General features: G+C 41.2%; 1 protein-coding gene across 1 annotated transcript in view; it reads right to left on the reverse strand.

Annotated features, from left to right (window-relative positions):
• LOC127584291 (thrombospondin type-1 domain-containing protein 4-like) overlaps positions 1–18,091 on the reverse strand; it is a 98,614-nt gene that overhangs the window by 13,643 nt on the left and 66,880 nt on the right. Inside the window, exon 5 of the mRNA XM_052040966.1 lies at positions 4,485–4,860. Within this exon, the coding sequence (XP_051896926.1) occupies positions 4,485–4,860 (376 nt within the window). The remainder of the gene's footprint in view (positions 1–4,484; positions 4,861–18,091) is intronic.

Genomic DNA, 18,091 nt, shown 5'->3' on the forward strand with positions numbered 1-18,091 from the left:
CTCTTCAATGTCTACTCTAATGGACCTCTAAACCAGGAGGCCAGTAACAATATATCACTTCAAGTAGCACAAAAGCAAGTTGCTTCCTGACATTAAGATCAAGATGCCAAATGTGTCTGGTGTATGGTTGGCACTTATTGTGCCTCAGGTGCATGCACAGTACAAAATGTTGATTGTGAGTTGCAGTCATGTTTGTACAAGAACAATGATCTACAGCAAAAATACATGTGCTACATTAATGAATTCCCAGGCCAGTAAGTGTAACAATATAGAATTTAGTGTACAATCCTGAAGCCTGGCTTATAGGCTCAAATGATATTCGAATCAATGATTTTCTTTTTCTCTTATGGATAAATATTCTACCAATTGAGCCAAAGTGGTAAATTGGCTGATGATTCTATTATCCATAATTATGTAGTATAAAGTAATATCTTCGGTATTATAATATGCTTAAAATAATGACTTATTTAGCCAATGGTAATTCTGCTCTAGAGTAAATCAGAGCCACAGGTTACATTCAGACAGTACTCCTCCAGGGTACTTTACAGAAAGACGGAGCAGTAAATGACCCAGGCAGATATGTAACATCTACAAAGACATCATAGCAAATATCTCAAAATTCCTCCGGAATTTAATCTTCAAGTACTGAAGCCATGTTCTGTGTTAGCACTAATGACAGAGAAGCTTGGTTGAGGTATTTTAGAGCCCATTTCTTCTGGATTAATAAACAAGTCTCAACGATGGTCATCTCTAATTTTTTGTATGCCATATGGTAAACATATCAATGAGTTGAAGGTTCAACAAAGAACAGTGGGTGATGGCATGGCTTGTGCTAATGGGAAGACTTCTTCTTGGCACCACAAAGGGAACCTGCTAATAATCTACGATGGCAATGTCAAAAGGATGAATGTAACCTGATCCAAAACAGCATCAATGACCTTGCAGAAAGCTAAGAAGGAACACTGGCGTAGCATGGGAAGAAGAGAAAGAGCACAGCTTGTGAGTATAGAGGGATGGCAGAATCAGTTAAACTGTTCTAGTGTAGACAAGGAAGTTCTGAACTTGTTGACTATACATTGAGGTTGACTTCTCAAAGATCCAGTTTCCTGGCAGTTACACAGGGTAATCTGTCCACTGAAACACTGCCAGTTTAGACTTCATGAAGGTTGGAGAGAATTGGTTGCAATGTCAATACTTTTTGAACTAACTCAGTTAATTTAAAAGTATTTAATTATGTTTAAGTGCTTTCTAATGTTTTAAGTATTTTGCTTTAAATTTTTAATAATGTTTATCATTCCTTAGTTTTTAATAGTTTTAAATATTTTTGAATATTTGTGGGTCATAAAATTCTCAAACATTTAATCTACTTGACAGCTGTTCTGCCTGGGTGCGTGCCTTGGCTAGATGTTGAAGCACCTCCATGGGAATTAAAGTTCTCAAGCCCTCCACTCCACAGTTCCTCGCCGAGCAGTCGGAGCAAGCTTCCTGGACCATATTGTCACTGGAATATCCTATCCAAGTGCAGACCTAATGGTCAGGGAGTCAGTGAGCCTGAGTAGTCCTTGGCCAATATTAACAGAAACAAAAAGGAGTCTTGAGGTAGAGAGGATTTAGGTGTTTAGCAGTTTGTTTGCTAATGAGCATGGCATTGCAAACATTATCCGTGAGTTAGAACCATGAACAACTATGGTAGGAAATGATAGGGAATGAAAGCAGAAATTTGTTCAGATTGAAAAGTTAATACACCTACAACAGTTTTAGGATAGACAGAACCAGGCAAAGTGGAAGTATTAATAAACAATTCAATAACACTGTTAATAAAGATATTCTGGCAATTACATTAAATCAATCTGGTTAAAATTAGGCAATAGGAAGGGTAGAAGTATAACAGGTAACTTCTCAGTATGTATTATAGATTGCCAAACTGTGGGGATTAGCCAGCACGGTGGTTGGAATTGTGAAGGTGGGACAATTCGGCAAGTTAAGCAACGTTGTTTTCACCATCCCAGGCTAGGACTGAGATTAACATACCACTTGTGGGAAACACATTCAAGAGTCCAGCTGGCGTTGCTTCCCATAAGGGGAAAAAAGTCTTGTTTTCATAATTCATTTGGTTTGAGTAAATTACGAAGGACAATTAACTGATCTAATAGGGAAAGACTGGAAATGAATCGATGTAACAATGTTCAGTTCAATGTGAAAACAGCAAAAAAAAAATGAAGGGACAAAAGTTGGAAAATGTGACAAAATTAATGAGATAAAAAGGGACAGGACCCAAACTAATCGGGCAGTAGAGTCGGCAGTGGGACATCTTCAGTTTTAAGATGATGGAGTATAAAACAGGTCTAAAGTGCTGTGATAAATTGTTAAAACCAAACTGAAACTTTTAAGGGGGTGTAGATAACAAATCCAGGGCTAAATACGCCAAGGAAAAATTTAAGGTTCCAGAATAGTTAAAAACAGAAAGGGAGAGTAGAAGTGAAAGGGATTATAAATAAATCTAACTGGTGAACGAGAAGGCAATAGTGTCAATTTTTATCTGAACATGCAAAACTATATAAAAAGTAGAAGAATCATTAAAACTGAGCTAACTGTTCTCAGATAAAGAATTAAATCTCATCTTAGAGAATGGCAGAGGATTTAATGTTATTTTCTCAATAATGTGAAGTAAGAATATATTTGGTTGGAGGGGAGGGGAGTTATTGGAAACATCTATATAATAAAAGGAATTGCTTTTGGAAAAAAAATGACGAGGGATAAGGTAGACATGCCCCTGGTGTCCCATTCATAAGAACCACTGGTGGATACCCTCCAGGGTTCTAATAACAAGTACTACTGGTGGATGTGTCACTGGGTCTCAGTCCTGAATATGAGTGCTGTAAGCTCATACATCAAAAAGGTTGCCTTTTATTTCCTATGTGAGTTATCCAGAGTTGAGAGAGTTGTCCATGAACTATCTCTGATTGCATTCTCATTCCCCAGAGAAAGCAGTCTCAGTAGGGAGAAATAGAGAAACATGGATGTCAAAGGAACAGACTCCCAACTGAGATACAACCAAAAAAGATTCTCTTTCTTTTCATATCTGGTATTATTATCATTCTCCTCACAAAAATATCTTGACCCCTGACCTGGTAAGCCAACAGCCCCTCTCCACCCTACCTCACTTCTACAAAGTGTATGAGGATGGTGTCATCACTTTTAAAATCCACATTTGGATCACTTTGATTTAGTTACCGCTGCTGCTATAGTTCAGAAAACGTTTTTGTCAAAGTCACAAGTTAGGTCTCATGTGATTGTGTCAAAGGTTACCCATCTCTCCTTGTCCTTCCTCACCCATCTGCAGCCTCTGATACCTCCCATCCTCTGGTGCTTCTCCACCAGTAATCCTGCAGGGTAGGACTGTATTCACCTGGCTACATTCCTATCTGTTGCCTACAGTGACTTTTCTTCTTGCTCCATTACCTGTCAGTTTCCCCCAGGGATCTACTCTTTTTTCATAGAACATAGAACAGTACAGCACAGAAACAGACCCTTCAGCCCACAATGTCTGTGCCAAACATGATGCCGAATTAAACTAAATCTCTTCTACCTGCACATGATCCATATCCCTCCATTCCCTGCATATTCATGTGTCTGCCTAAAAGCCTCTTAGTTGCCACCATCATATCTGCTTCCACCAACACCCCTGGTAGCTTGTTCCAAGCACCTACCACTAAAAATCTGGTCCCACACTTCTCCCTTAAACTTTCTCCCCCTCACCTTAAAAGCATGTCCTCCAGTATTTAACATTTCTACCCTGGGAAAAAGATTCTGACTGTCTACCCTATCTATGCTCTGTACTGTACTACATCAATGCACTCTGTACTAACTCAATGTAACTGCACTGTGTAATGAATTGACCTGTACAATCAGTATGCAAGACAAGTTTTTCACTGTACCTCGGTACAAGTTACTATAATAAACCAATACCAAAATGCTTCTCATAATTTTATAAATTTATATCAGGTCTGCCCTTAGCCTCCATCAATCCAGAGAAAACTGAGGGTTAAAGCTTGTCCAACCTCTATTTGCTCATACCCTCTAATCTAGGCAGCATCCTGGTAAACCTCTTCTGTACCCTTTCCAAAGCTTCCACATCATTCCTGTAATGGGGCGACCAGAATTGCACACAATACTCCAAGTGCAGCCTGACCAAAGTTTTGTCTCCTGCTTCTCATCTCGTCCTAGGTGATAACATCTGAAAACATGCTCAACATGTGAGCTGACAACACACTGCTATCTTTCCCAGCCTGTCCACAGTCCCTAAGTCATCAGAGTGCTTGACCAACAGCCAGTACCAATGCTGTACCCTCCCCCCCTCAATTACCTTCCTCCACATGCCCATACGTTGCCTCAGCAGCCATTTTATAATCAACCATTTGATAATCAGCCAGAAATACAAATAAACCTTAAGCAATACAGCATGTGGCAATGTTGGATCATACCTGAGGGTTACATGACTTGGACTGTCTGAAAGCACCAAGACAACTGAAACCCTGAGCAGTGGGACTCCTTGGGACTCTGGGCTGCTGTTGCTTTACCAGTCGCTCCGTCAGAGTTTGTCCATCAGTTTGAACTTGGGTTTCAGGTTGTGCCTGGAAAGGCTGTGGCACACCCCTCTGCTGGAACACTGAATCTTCGGTTTGAGGCTCAGAGGGCTGTCCCCAGTGACTCGGTCTTAGCACTCTCATGCTTATCCCTTGCTGATGTGAGCGGAATGAGTCTTCCTGGTCTGGGTCAGTGCGCTGGAAGCGTGAGGAAGTGCTTTGAAAAGAAGCTCCAGCCCTCAACCTCCTTGATCTCTCTGTGTTGAGTGATCCCCTGCAAACGGATGAAGGTTAATTTTAATCTGACAGGAAACTAACTAATTTACAAGTGAAGTAAATCTCCCTTGTCATTACATAGATGAGAATTAGGTTTAATGATTGCAAAACATCAATATTAATAATATTACTGTTAAGTAATGCCAAACTCTATACATTTTGAACATATTATTCGAAGAGCAGCAGGAGAGTTTCCCTCATCTCCAAGTTACATGCACCCTCTCCGTCAGTCTACTGTATCCTCTATAATAATCAGATTCAAGTTTATTGTCATGGGCTTACATACCCAGGGTGTAAATGTCATGAAAATTAGCTTTTTGCAGCAGCAGCCCAGTACATTGCAAACGTGACAAACATAAATTACATAAACTTAAATTAACACAAATTATACATTACTTATATGACACAATAAACAAAGATAACAGAATGACATAGTGCATGTTGGGGGAATATTGCACATCTCCTTTTGTGATCACCACCATTTCTCTCACCATAAATAGAGCACCTTATCCACACTATGTTGTGAACCACTCAATAATTCCATCCTCCCCATTACATGCCTCATACAATCTTTCCAAACCCTGTTGGGTCTACCTGCTCTTAGCTCAGTTCAGCTGTGGCCATGCACTGGAACTTTTCCACTTGATAGATCTTCAGTCTAACAATCAAGTTGACAACGGCAAAGTTAATAACTCCTGCAGAGAACTAAACGTAAGAATGTCCCACAATGCAGATTAGTCAGAAAATCTTTCTTTTGGTGGGGGGGGGTTTGTGACCTCAAAAACAACAGTTCCGTCTGCTCCCTACATGAAATGTGGCTCCAAACTAAGATTGTGGGAGGGGTCAGGAAGGGGGAGGTGGGAAGTCTGAGCTCATTGACGAGGAAGAGATGAGGACAGTCACTAATGATGAAAAGTTAAGGAATGAACCTGAATGGAGAAGACGGATGTTTCAATCTCCCTAGTAGTGCCCCAGGTAAAGTCAGGCCATTTAACCAATGCCAAAGCAGGTCTCAAACCTCTAGATAAGACCAGCTTCAACGTTTGAGGCCCATACTGTTTGCATCAAACTGGTTTGAATATCTGGGGATTCTGGATTCCAGATAAAATTCATTCAAGCAATGCATTATAAAGTTATGTGACATGTCAGAATTTTAGGCCACAGCATGAAACTAGTTTTCTTGAAAAAAAGTACCATAAATTTAATTCCACACCAGCAAAACTGTCTGAGGAATGTGTAACATATGTAAAGGTCAGTAATGCACCAACTCTGAAAGGGATCAAAGAATTAAATCACCAAGCACAATGGGCCAAGTCGTGCTGCTGACCAGCCAGCAGTTCCACAGTGAACCATCAGCCTGATGCAGTGCATGGTTCAGTTCGCTGCCCGTTCCATACCCGTGCATTGCAACATAAGTCGGGAAGAAGCCAGAGGTCAGATGCTGGCTAATCTGACCTTTCACTCCATCAGTGGAATGCCACGTGAATCTACTGAGCAATGAAGCTGGATGGACAACACATCTGACACCTCAGCTTTATGACAGACATGGCCGATGGATGTAACGCCTCTCCTTATAGTTGATTAGAGCTACCAACCTAAATAGTAAAGTTAAATGCAGGTAACTTGTTTGTTTTTATTTCTTTTTTTATTAATTTCAAATGTAGTATTTAGTTTCTATCACTTAATTGTGTTTTAAGTACATTTATTTTTAAGCTTTTTAATAACTTGTTAAAAATGTATGTCTATTTCAATTTTTTAAAATATCTCTGATCAGAAACATCTATAATTGTTAAAAAGATGAGTGAAATGTCAAAAAGCCATCGGGGCAGGGTGTGGGGTGGGATCTCAGGATCCTCCATATGAAACCTGGTCACTGCTCACAGCAAAGAAGCCTGAAGTTCAATGAGTCGAGAGGATCAAAACAATCTGCCCCAACGACATATAGATACAAATATGGATATAGATATCCAGCAAAGAGAGAAGGCAATTAGCTTATCAAGAGAGAACTATCCAATTAGACACTTTCTTCACAGCCCTGCAAGTTTCTCTCTTTCCCATAAATCTAATTCAGTCTTGAGTTACTAATGAATCTGCTCTCACCAACTGTTTGGCTGTGCATTCCAGAACATAAGACAGTGTAAAATAGTTTCCTCTCTGATTCTCACCCCTAGCCCCTGGATTTTTTAGCAATTACGTAAGATCTGTGCCCTCTGGACACTGACTCTCCTGCCAGTGGAAACACTTCTCCCTATTTATCAAAACCATAGATAAGCCACTATGGAGCTGAGAAATGTTTAGGATATATGCCAGGCAGTGGTTATTATTTTAAAGAGTTCCATAAATTCAGAGGATGACTGAGGATGGGAGTGTAGCGCATATGGTTCTGTAACTATAAAAGGAATGAGAGTTGACTCAAGGACTTGTGATAAAAATAAAATTTTGTATAAATAGAGAGTAATTGAGTCCAGTATTTAAACATCCTATTGTTGCAGATTTGCATCTCATAGATGATTCTGAGCATTGTTGAAACATTCAAAACTGACCCACATCAAAGTCAATGGATAATAGGAATCTAAATCAGTCTCTAAGTATTTAAAGATCTAATTGTTGGTGAGCAACTACCCCAAAGGCAAGACCCCAATTAACAAGACTAATAAATATGAACAATTGGAGGAAACCCTCAGTCTGCTTCCTGTTCTCCCCCACTGACCTGATCCCATCTGCTATTAAATATTTACAAGGCATTAGCAAATTTCAAAAGCTTGAATCAAACCAAAATCTCTGTCTGTATCCAAAAGTTTTTTTTCCCACCCCAATTGGACTATTATTTGTAATCAGAATCATTTTTCTTTTGTTTGTTGTTAAGCGCTTCTAAATTGTAAAGCAACTGCAAATAACTCTAGACCCATAATTTCCTGGAAAATTAACTGTTTTTTATATAAGCCATGACTTATACCTGTAGTACACAGAAAATAGAACAGTACAGCACAGGAACAGGCCCTTCAGTCCGCGATGTCTGTGCCGCACACGACGCCAAATTAAACTAAATCTCTTCCGCCTGCACATGATCCATATCACTCATTCACTGCATATTCATGTGCCTCATATTAGAACAGAAGAGTTCACTATGTTTAAAATAAATTTTTTAAAATTGTGTGGGGATAAAAAGGAATTTTCCTGCATTAACAAATAAAAATCACATTGCAATTTTTTTCTCTAAAGTTAGAGATGATTTGTGTGAATCATTAAATGAATTGCTGCTCATTACCATAAAACTGAAATTCATTTTGAAGGCATTTAATTGTTATTACTTATAAATATTGGGAAGATATTTATCTTTCAAGAGCCACATTTACTGGGGAGGCATTCTGTTATTAGATAATGCTACTCCATGAATTCTCCCAAGATCCGGTCAATAATTCCAATGCATTTACACTCTTTTGGCTGGAGTCAATCCTAGTAAGTAGGTGGAGGAGGAAGATATTGTAAACAGAAGCGGCAACACAAGTAGATAGGGTGGTAAAAAAGGTGTATGGCATGCTTGCTTTCATCAGACAGGACACTGAATACGAGTCAGAAAGTCATGTTGCAGGTGTATAAAACTTTGGTTGGGCCACATTTGGAGTATTGTGTGCAGTTCTGGTTGTCTCATTACAGGAAGGATGTGGAGGCTTTGGAGAGGGTGCAGAAGAGGTTCATCAGGATGCTGCCTGGATTGGAGAGTATTAGATATGTAAGGAGAAGTTGGACAAATATGGATCATTTTCTCTGGACTGTTGGAGGCCTGATAGAGCTTTAAGGCGAGAGGGGGAAAGTTTAAAGGAGATGTATGGGATGTTTTTATTTACACAGAGTGTGGTGGGTGCCTGGAATGCACTAACAGGGATGGTGGTGAAAGCAGACACGACAGTGTCAATTTAAGAGGCATTTAGACAGATACATGAATGTGCAGGGAATGGAGGGATATGGATCATGTGCAGATAGGTTTAGTTTAATTTGGCATCATGGTCGGCACAGACGTGGAGGGCCGAAGGGCCTGTTCCTGTGTTGTACTGTTTTATGTTTTTAAATTCTTCGCTCAAAAATGCATGAACGTCATTGAATGTTTACACAAGGATATATTTCTTTTTCTTCCTCAGTTGCAAGGCATCACAATACGTTTGCCCCAAATCACACAGAAATGTCGACCAGCAAATAATGGGTTTGCAGAGAGGCAGAGCTGAATCTGACCTCAATTTTTATCCTTACCCTAAATAACCTTTAACCATATAACTAGCTTCAGGGCTACACCCAGAGCAAAAATGTCCCAGATATTGGAAATCTGAAACATAAACGAAAGATGCCAGTGATACTCAGCAGATCAGGCAGCATCCCTTGAAAGAGGAAAAGAGTAGCATTTCATATCAATGACCATTCATCAGAACTGTAAAAAAGTGAGAAAATAAGTGTGGTTTAAATTGCAGAGAGGGAGAAGGCTGGAGAGAACAGAGGGAACATCTATGATAGGGTGCAGACCAAAGTTGTCAAGATACCCATGACTTTAGTTATCAGCAAATAGAGACCGAAGAGAAAGAAAACAAAAAGAACAAATATCCAGTAAAATCTGTGAAGAGAAGAAGAAAAGTTGGTTACCAGAAATTGTTGAGTTCAACATTGAATCCTGAGGGCTGCACATGAAGATGAGGTGCCAAAACCCCTGCTCCCAATCACGTGTCACTTTAATTTGCTGCCCCACTCCCCCTCTGAGTTCTTTGTCTTTGATGTCCTGCACTGTTATAATAATACTCAATGCAAGCTTGAGGAACAGCACCACATCCTCTATCTGGACACATTGCAGCCCTCAGGACTCAATTTCGAATAGGCATAAACAAAAGCTTTTCAATGTATCCCAGTACATATGATAATAATAAACTAATTTTTTTTCCTCCATCTAATAGTTGTTGGCTATTCCAGCTTCATTTTGTTTCTTTTCTTTTGTGTTTGTACCTTTGCCAAAGCCCTTTATTCTCTCTACCCTTCCACCTATCTGCAACTTTAAAAAAAAGCGTTTCTCATGTTTCCATACTGATAAAGGGTCAGTAACCTGAAACATTGTCTCTGTTTCTCTCTCCAAGGATGCTGCCTCAACTACTGAGTGTAGCTGGCATCTTCTATTTAGCTTCAGGACTGTGCTGGGCACATTATCCTGCTGAGCATCATGCTCTTGTTCTGCTTACATCTTGGTATTGGTATTGGTTTATTATTGTCACTTGTACCGAGGTACAGTGAAAAACTTGTCTTGCATACCGATTGTACAGGTCAATTCATTACACAGTGCAGTTACATTGGGTTAGTACAGAGTGCATTGAGGTAGTACAGGTAAAAACAATAACATTACAGAGTAAAGTGTCACAGCTACAGAGAAAGTGCCATGCAATAAGGTGCAAGGTCACAACAAGGTAGATCGTGAAGTCATAGTCCATCTTATCGTATAAGGGAACCATTCAATAGTCTTATCACAGTGGGGTGGAAGCTGTCCTTAAGCCTGGTTGTATGTGCCCTCGGGCTCCTGTATCTTCTACCTGATGGAAGAGCATTAGGATTTGGTTCAATTCCATATCAATTATTGGTTTCTTTTTTCTTAAGGAAAGGAATTAAAAGTTAGCTTTTCCCCAGGATACTTTTGATTTATTAGGGTACAAATTAGCTAATATTGTGGTTTGTGTTTTCTGGGACAGCAGAATGGGACGGATTCAAGAAATGAAAGGTCACCAACTCAAATTAACTCTGATTCTTTCTCTCCAGATGTTACCTGACCTGCTGTGTGTTTCCAGTTTTCTTTTGTTTTTTTTTATTCCAACTTTCCAGCAGCTGTAGTATTCAGCATTAGAACAGGATGTAAAAAGTTCATGTCTTGACTTGTTTTTGTGGCCACGTTGGGAAGTGGTTAGTATTGTGATCGGTGGAACAATGAAAACAGATCAATAGCTGTTATTTTGAAGGAAATATGCCCTTTCTTGTGGTCTTGAAATGCCTTAACTAATTATCACAGACAGAATATGACAGAGTGTACTTGAACTGTTGATGTTTTTTTTAAACAAGTTGTAGAATAAAAACTGATGTGGAAATTAAGTTATGTTTCCATCCAGAGAATCTGGAATAATTCCATTTATTTTTCTGCATACTCAATGTGTGTGTGTCTGGACTTGGATGAATACAAATAAATAATGCAGACCAAGCTTGTAGGCACAATTTTCCGTACAATGTGATCAAATTTCAATGAAAGAAAAGAAAGTTGTATAAGAAAGCTGCAGACTTTGAGTATCTCACACGGAGTTTGCTATTTTCTTTCTTGACCACGCTAACTTGTGGAGGAGCCTGGATAGGCAAATAGTTTCCAAAAGTGTGTGACAAAAGACACATCTGGAATTTTTGACCATGTGTGTAAACTGCAATAGCCTTCATGGCATTTATGAGAGCCCTCATAATTAATGTGGACCCGGCTGAGCAGATCCTAGCCCATAGTGTCCAACGTTGCCTCTGGTAGGTCTTTTACAAGACTTCTTCATGGGCCCACATGACCACAACCATAGCGACCTTCGACCCTTCCTTCCCCACCAATTTCTCACCTGCCAATCCCACCCTGGCCACATTACTGCCATCGGGCCCAGCACACTCCTCTCTTCCCACTATCATCACAGTCCAATTCACAATTGATCAATATCCATCCCAGCTGAGCCAGACTACCCCCAACCTCATCTTCCTTCCAACCCAGACTAGGATGTGCTGATTTGAAAATATGGAATAGAAACAGAAGCAACCAACAATCTGTTGGAGGAACTCAGTGGGTCAAGCAGCATCTGCAGGGAAGAGAGGAATTGTCAACATTTTGGGTTGAAATCCTGCATCAGATCTTGATGCAGTGTTGACCCGAAATATCAACAATTCCTCTGCCCCCCTCCACACCGATGCAACTCGACCCGGTGAGTTTCTCCAGCAGATTGTTGGTTGCTCCAGATTCCAGCATCTGCAGTCTCTTGTGTCTCCAAACAGAAGGCAGGCACGGTAGTGTAGCGGTTAGCATAACACTTTACAGTGCCAGCGACCCGGGTTCAAATCCGGCCACTGTCTGTAATGAGTTTGTATGTTCTCCTCGTGCCTGCGTGGGTTTTCTCCGGGTGCTCCGGTTTCCTCCCATATTCCAAAGACCATAGAACCATATAGCACAAAACAGGCCCTTCGGCCCACCATGTTGTGCCATCCATCAAACCACCCTCACACTACCTAACCCCTAACCGTACAGGTTAGGAAGTTGTGGGCATGCTATGTTGGCGCTGGAAGCGTGGCGACATTTGCGGGCTGCCCCCAGAACACTCTACGCAAAAAAAATGTATTTCACTGTCTGTTTCGATGTACATGTGACTAATAAAGGTATCTTATCTTAAACAGAAATAGGCCATTCAGCCCATCATGCTTGGTAAGCCATTTGATAAGATTATGGCTGATCTTTTACCTCAGCAACACACGCAAAGTGCTGGAGGAACTCAGCAGGTCGGGCAGCATCCATGAAGGGAAATAACAGTCGACGTTTCGGGCCGAGACCCTTCATCAGGACTGGAAAGGAAGAGGGCAGAAGCCAGAATAAGGAGGTGGGGGGAGGGAGAGGAGTACACGCAGGCAGGTGATAGGCGATTCCAGGTGAGAGGGGGAAGGGGGTAAAGATGTAAGAAGCTGAGAGGTGATAAGTAGAAGAGGCCAAGGGCTGAAGAAGGAATCCGGTAGGAGAGGGCACTGAACCCTGGAATAAAGGATGGGGGAGGGGAGATGGGCAGGTCATCAAGGGGGGTGGGAAGGGAGCCACAGGAATAAGGGATGTTACCGAGGCAGTGGGGGGGAAGAAAAAGAACAAGTGGGGTTAACGGAAGTTAGAGAAATCGATGTCGAGGCCATCAGGTCGGAGACTCCCAAGAAGGAATATGAGGTGTTGTTCCTCCAACCTGTGCCTGGCCTCAAGTGGCAGTAGAGGGGACCACGGATAGACTTGTCAGTATGGGAGTGGGATGTGGAATTGAAGTGGGTGGCCACCGGGAGGTCCCGACTGTTGCAGCTGTTCCAGCATCTGCAGAATTTTTTGTGTCTCCCTTTTGCCTCAGCACCACTTTTCTCCACTAAGCCCACGTCCCTTAATTCCCTTAGTGTCTAAAGATCTGCTGCTCTCTGTCCTGAATATATGCGTGACTGAGCCTCCATCTCACTCTTCGGTAGATTCATTACCCTCGGGACGGTGTGAGCAAGAGAAAGGGATAGGGCAGGGCCTATTCACTGGTGCACATTGCCTTTGGTCTTGTGTGCTACTGTACTCCCCAGCGGTGGCCTGCCAAACAAAATGCTCATGGGTCAGTTGCCCATTGCCTCGGTAACACCCCTTTACCTCTTCCATTCAATTTCTAGGCCACTGAACAATTGGATCATAAAAATAACTAGCTTTCATAACTGCGCACATCAATTGACTAAAAATCTGGCAATCTCACAATGAATGATAATCTTTGAAAATAAGGTTATAAAGCTAGCAGAGAAAAGAAAATCAAGAATACCTATCATTAGTCTCACTTTGTAAGGAAAGGAACCATACAGCTGTAACATTATACCCTGTGGGCTAGGTACATTGTAACTCAACACTCTGGAATGTATGCCATTAGATTTAATCACAGGTAGTGAGAGGGACAATCTGAACACCAAAATAAATTTGCATCGACATGCATACATCCGTGTATGGGACAAGGAGGTAAAATTTGAACGACAGATACTGTTCAATTTATGTACCATGCTGTTGGTTCATGAATAAACACAGAGCTTTTATTGAACAAGAATTATTATTGAAAGCATAACAAAAGAAAGCAACAGAGACAAAGTAGATGGGACTAAGCAGCATTCTTTTACTGCACCAAGAGGAATGGAGGTTATGAGCACACCTTTTGTAAAGCAGGGTGATATGCAATGGATAAAGCTTGACGTTAAGTGCCAAGTCATATAAATGCAATGAAAATTACTTTATGGACTTCAGATATCCATCCAAAAGAATAGAGTGGTTAGTGATGCAAAATGGTGCTTGGAAATTGATTCTATTTGTTTCAATAAATTATTGGTATTGGTTTATTATTGTTACGTGTACCAGGACACAGTGGAAAAACTTTGTTTGCCATCTACCCAGATCATGTCATACATAAGTGCAGTGAGGTAGTAAGAAGAAAACAGAATATAGTGTTGCAGCTACAGAGAAAGTACAATGCAGGTAAACAAATAAAGTGAAAGGGCTACAATGACTTAGATTGGGAGATCAAGCGTCTTTAATTTATGAATAAATCATGCGAGAAAAGCATTTTTTGTCTTTTTGAAGTGTTTTCTTCATTTCCTATTGAAGACACACTTTTCAGGAATTTGGACTGGGCATTCCCTGTTACGATTCACCCTAGCGCAGGTTTCACTTCCCAGCACATTTTGCTCAGGTGATGACTTCATCAATTTGCATAGCTCAATTTAATTACAATGTAAGGAATTGGATGAGCAGGTCATGGCCCCCAAATTTCATAAATGACTCACAGTAAACCAAGGACTATATCATGCTGAAAATCTGATTCCCTGTTCATTCTTTTTATGTAAAAAATTATAGCAAGTGACTTTTTTTTTACAACTTTAGGAAGAAAACTGGTCTGTGTCCAGATCAGTGGGTCAATGAACTGGCAACGTCAGCTACACACCTCTTGATCTGAGACTTAATTCCACTACTGACAGGGTGCCATTTGTCAAGTTGCAAGATTTTTTTTAATAAAAGCCTTCTTGAAGACAACATGAGTCAGCCGCAAGTCTAGAAATCAATTGTCATCTGTGAAATCCACAGGTCAGGTTTTAATGTTCTTAAAGAAGAGCAAATTATGATAACCATGCAAGATTGTCCCATGTTCATCATTTAGTTTTTGACTTGCAATTTGGCATTAGTTCTAAACACAGTGCCCATTCAGCAGAGCAAAATTTTCTAAAATCCAACTTCTAAGCGCCTCTTTCTTGTCTGCAGTCACATATCGGTAGGTTTCTGATGCACAAGTCATGCATTATTTGACCACGTCTACCCTGCCCATTTCTCATCCGGTTCAAGCTGGACAATTTTCTCCTCTTGCGATCCAAAGACTGACAGCTGTCGATAGCCATTGAAGCTCTCTTCAGCAGTGTTTGGTGTACTTTTAAGAGGCATAGAGTCATACAACACAGAAATGGGCCCTTTGGCCCAACTGGTCCATGCTGACTAAGATTCCCACCTAAGCTAGTCCCATTTGTCCGTGTTTGGCCCATATCCCCTGTAAACTTTTCCTATCCAAGTCATTGCCAGACGGGGCAGTGTGATTATAGAACATTACAGCACAGTACAGGCCCTTTGACCCACTATGTTGTGTCAACATTTTATCCTGCTCTAAGATCTCTCTAACCCTTCCCTCCCACATAGCCCTCCATTTCTCTATCATTCATTTGGCTATCTAAGAGATTTTTAAATGTCCCTAATGTATCTGCCTCCACCACCTCTGCTGGCAGTGCGTTCCATGTACCCACCACTCTGCGTAAAAACCTTTTACTAATTTAGCTTCACATACGCAGTTACATTACAAGTCTAGAAACATGTAGTAGCATCTTTTCAATTTGTAGATCAAATATCTATTTGTCTTGCAGTAAGCTCCATTTGGCATTGTGGAACAGAGATTGCTTTACATGGTGGGCAGATGTGACTGGTCTGTCTGCAATTCGATAAAGTTGGAATGCAGGTGGTTTGCCCTATGCGGGGTTTTTTTGCGGCATTGTCCTCAGATATTGGATATTCAAAATTTGTTGGCAAGAGCTTGTGCACCTACTTAAGAATTCCCCAGATCTGACCCATAATTCACGAGAACACCTTAACTCCGGTCTGCCCATGCGTACCAGGACTCAGAACTTCCAGGTCAGTAGGTCACAGGCTGGTACAAGCTTAGGCACCCAACATCAAGGGTGGTTCGTGCACCAAGAGGACCTTGAGGCCTGCAGTCTGAAAGGTCTCCAGGTCAGATCCTTCGAAAAGTTCCCAGGTGGAAAAGTACCCTGGTGTGCAGTCACTGAAAGTTCACGAGTGTGTCATTTCTGTCTTGTAATAAGATAGCTGTGAAAATGGAGCTACACAAGGAAAACAAGCTCTCTGTAACAAAACTTGGGAGAAAGGAAAGAGTCAAAGATCCAGCTGTTTAGTGCAGGAATGCAAATGACAGACAAAAAGAAAAACACACTCATCTTTCCATCATTCTTGAGCTGGCCTATCACATCACCACCGAACCGGAAGTAATTCAGGCACTGTGCATGAATACACAAGTCCAAATCTACATGGGGACAATTTCCATTACATCTTCGATGCAGATTGAGCAGCAGAACTGCAATCACTGCCCGATGGTTAGGCATTAATGCTAGTCAGCTGTTTATACTCATCAACCGTAGGCAGACAGGTCACTAAGTCTGTGATGGGAAGGGGAAGGGGCTGGGGGGTGGTGGTGGGGTGGTGTTGGCGGGGGGGGAAATGGGTGGCAGAGTTGGTGGTTTGTGCAACTAAGCAACTCCATTACAGATCCAAACTGGAAGTGTGCATGTAGTGCTGAATGGCGATGGTCTTGGGCAGTGGGGGTTGGAGGTGGGGAGGGGGTGGGTGGGGTAAGTCACTTTTAGGTCTGTGCACAAGCATTGCTCAAATGGAATCCAAAATTGGGATCTTGGGGCTACATGGAAAGTGACACTGTGTGGCTTCCTCATTTTCAATCTCACTTACACAAGGGTCATTGTATTACATAGGAGAATTGAAAATAACGGGTTGCAAGCAACAGAAAATAATACAAAGAAAAGAAATTACTTGTCTTACAGTTCTAGTGACATATGTAAATGGTTCATTGATGGGAAAGAAATAAGGAAAAGAAACTGATCATTTCTTACTTCCTGCTGTCAGCTTTTGATTATAGTTTTGTGTAATATTTTCCCTCTTGACATATCTAATAGGAAACTATCAAGGTAAACTATGATCACAGCAGGCAGTGCACTTATGTAAATCAGCTCACTCTCTCGTGCAAGCTCAATTCTATCCAAGTCACCAACCAGGTCAACTCTTCTGCAACCAAAACTCCCACAGAATATTGCCATGGATTTTGTAGTGCTATTAACATCAAGCCTGTCAGTATTTGCCATCCTTACTGGGCCAAACAGAGCTCAACCTTTAGTATCCTCCTACATACTGGTGAAGGCAAAATCCTTCAGCAAAATCCCCAAACTGCTGTCAGTCAGAGCCAACTCCTGGAGGTATGTTCACTCTTTGCCTTCCCATTTTCTCTACAATTCAAAACTCTTGTTTCATTTCTAATTTTTCCCACTTCCAATGAAAGGTCTTCAACCTGAAACGTTAACTCTGTTTTTCTCTTTGCAGATACTGCCTGAGCATTTCTAGAATTTTACTGCTTTTATTTCAGATTTCCAGCAATTGTATTTTGCTTTTGGACGCATAACATGGCGACAGGATTGTCTGCATTCTCTGGTCAATTTCTCTGCGAACCCTCCAACACCACTTCACCTGAAAGTCAGTGGTCAATAATATCAGGCAATAGTGTGTGCATGCATGGGTGTGCGTAGGAGGGATGAGTAAACAAGTAGATAAACCTTCCCATGAAATAACCAGGGCAAATCCATCATGGGAGTTGGAGGAAGATGATGTAAAATCTAAGGGGAAGCCTGGCTGTAGGCTGCACATTAAGCAAATTATGTAAAATGTGATGTGTCTTTTTACTGATAGAAAATCTCTGTGTCAGTCAGGGGCCTAGTTTTTTTCATCCTGCGTCAGTCATGATGCATTACTGCAGAAAATGTTCTTTATTATAGTAGTGCATTAACCAGTGTAGTGTTTAGACTGGTGTGGGATTGCAGTAAACATTGAAAGTTCCATTCTGGTTTTCAACAACCCACAAGTAATGTCATTTACTAATTCTGGCTGCTGAGATTTGGGAGAGCAAATGGTGCAAAGGTAACCTATTCAAGCACTTGCCAGATATGGAGACACAGGAGACTGCAGATGCTGGAATCTGGAACAACAAACAATCTGCTAGAAGAACTCAGCGGGTCGAGCAGCATCTGTGGGAGGAAAGGAACTGTCAATGTTTTGGGTTAAAACCCTGCATCAGGACTCAGGGTTTCAGGATTTTGAC

This window comes from Pristis pectinata, chromosome 2 (genome assembly GCF_009764475.1).
Source record: "Pristis pectinata isolate sPriPec2 chromosome 2, sPriPec2.1.pri, whole genome shotgun sequence".
NCBI classification, from domain to species: Eukaryota; Metazoa; Chordata; class Chondrichthyes; order Rhinopristiformes; family Pristidae; genus Pristis; species Pristis pectinata.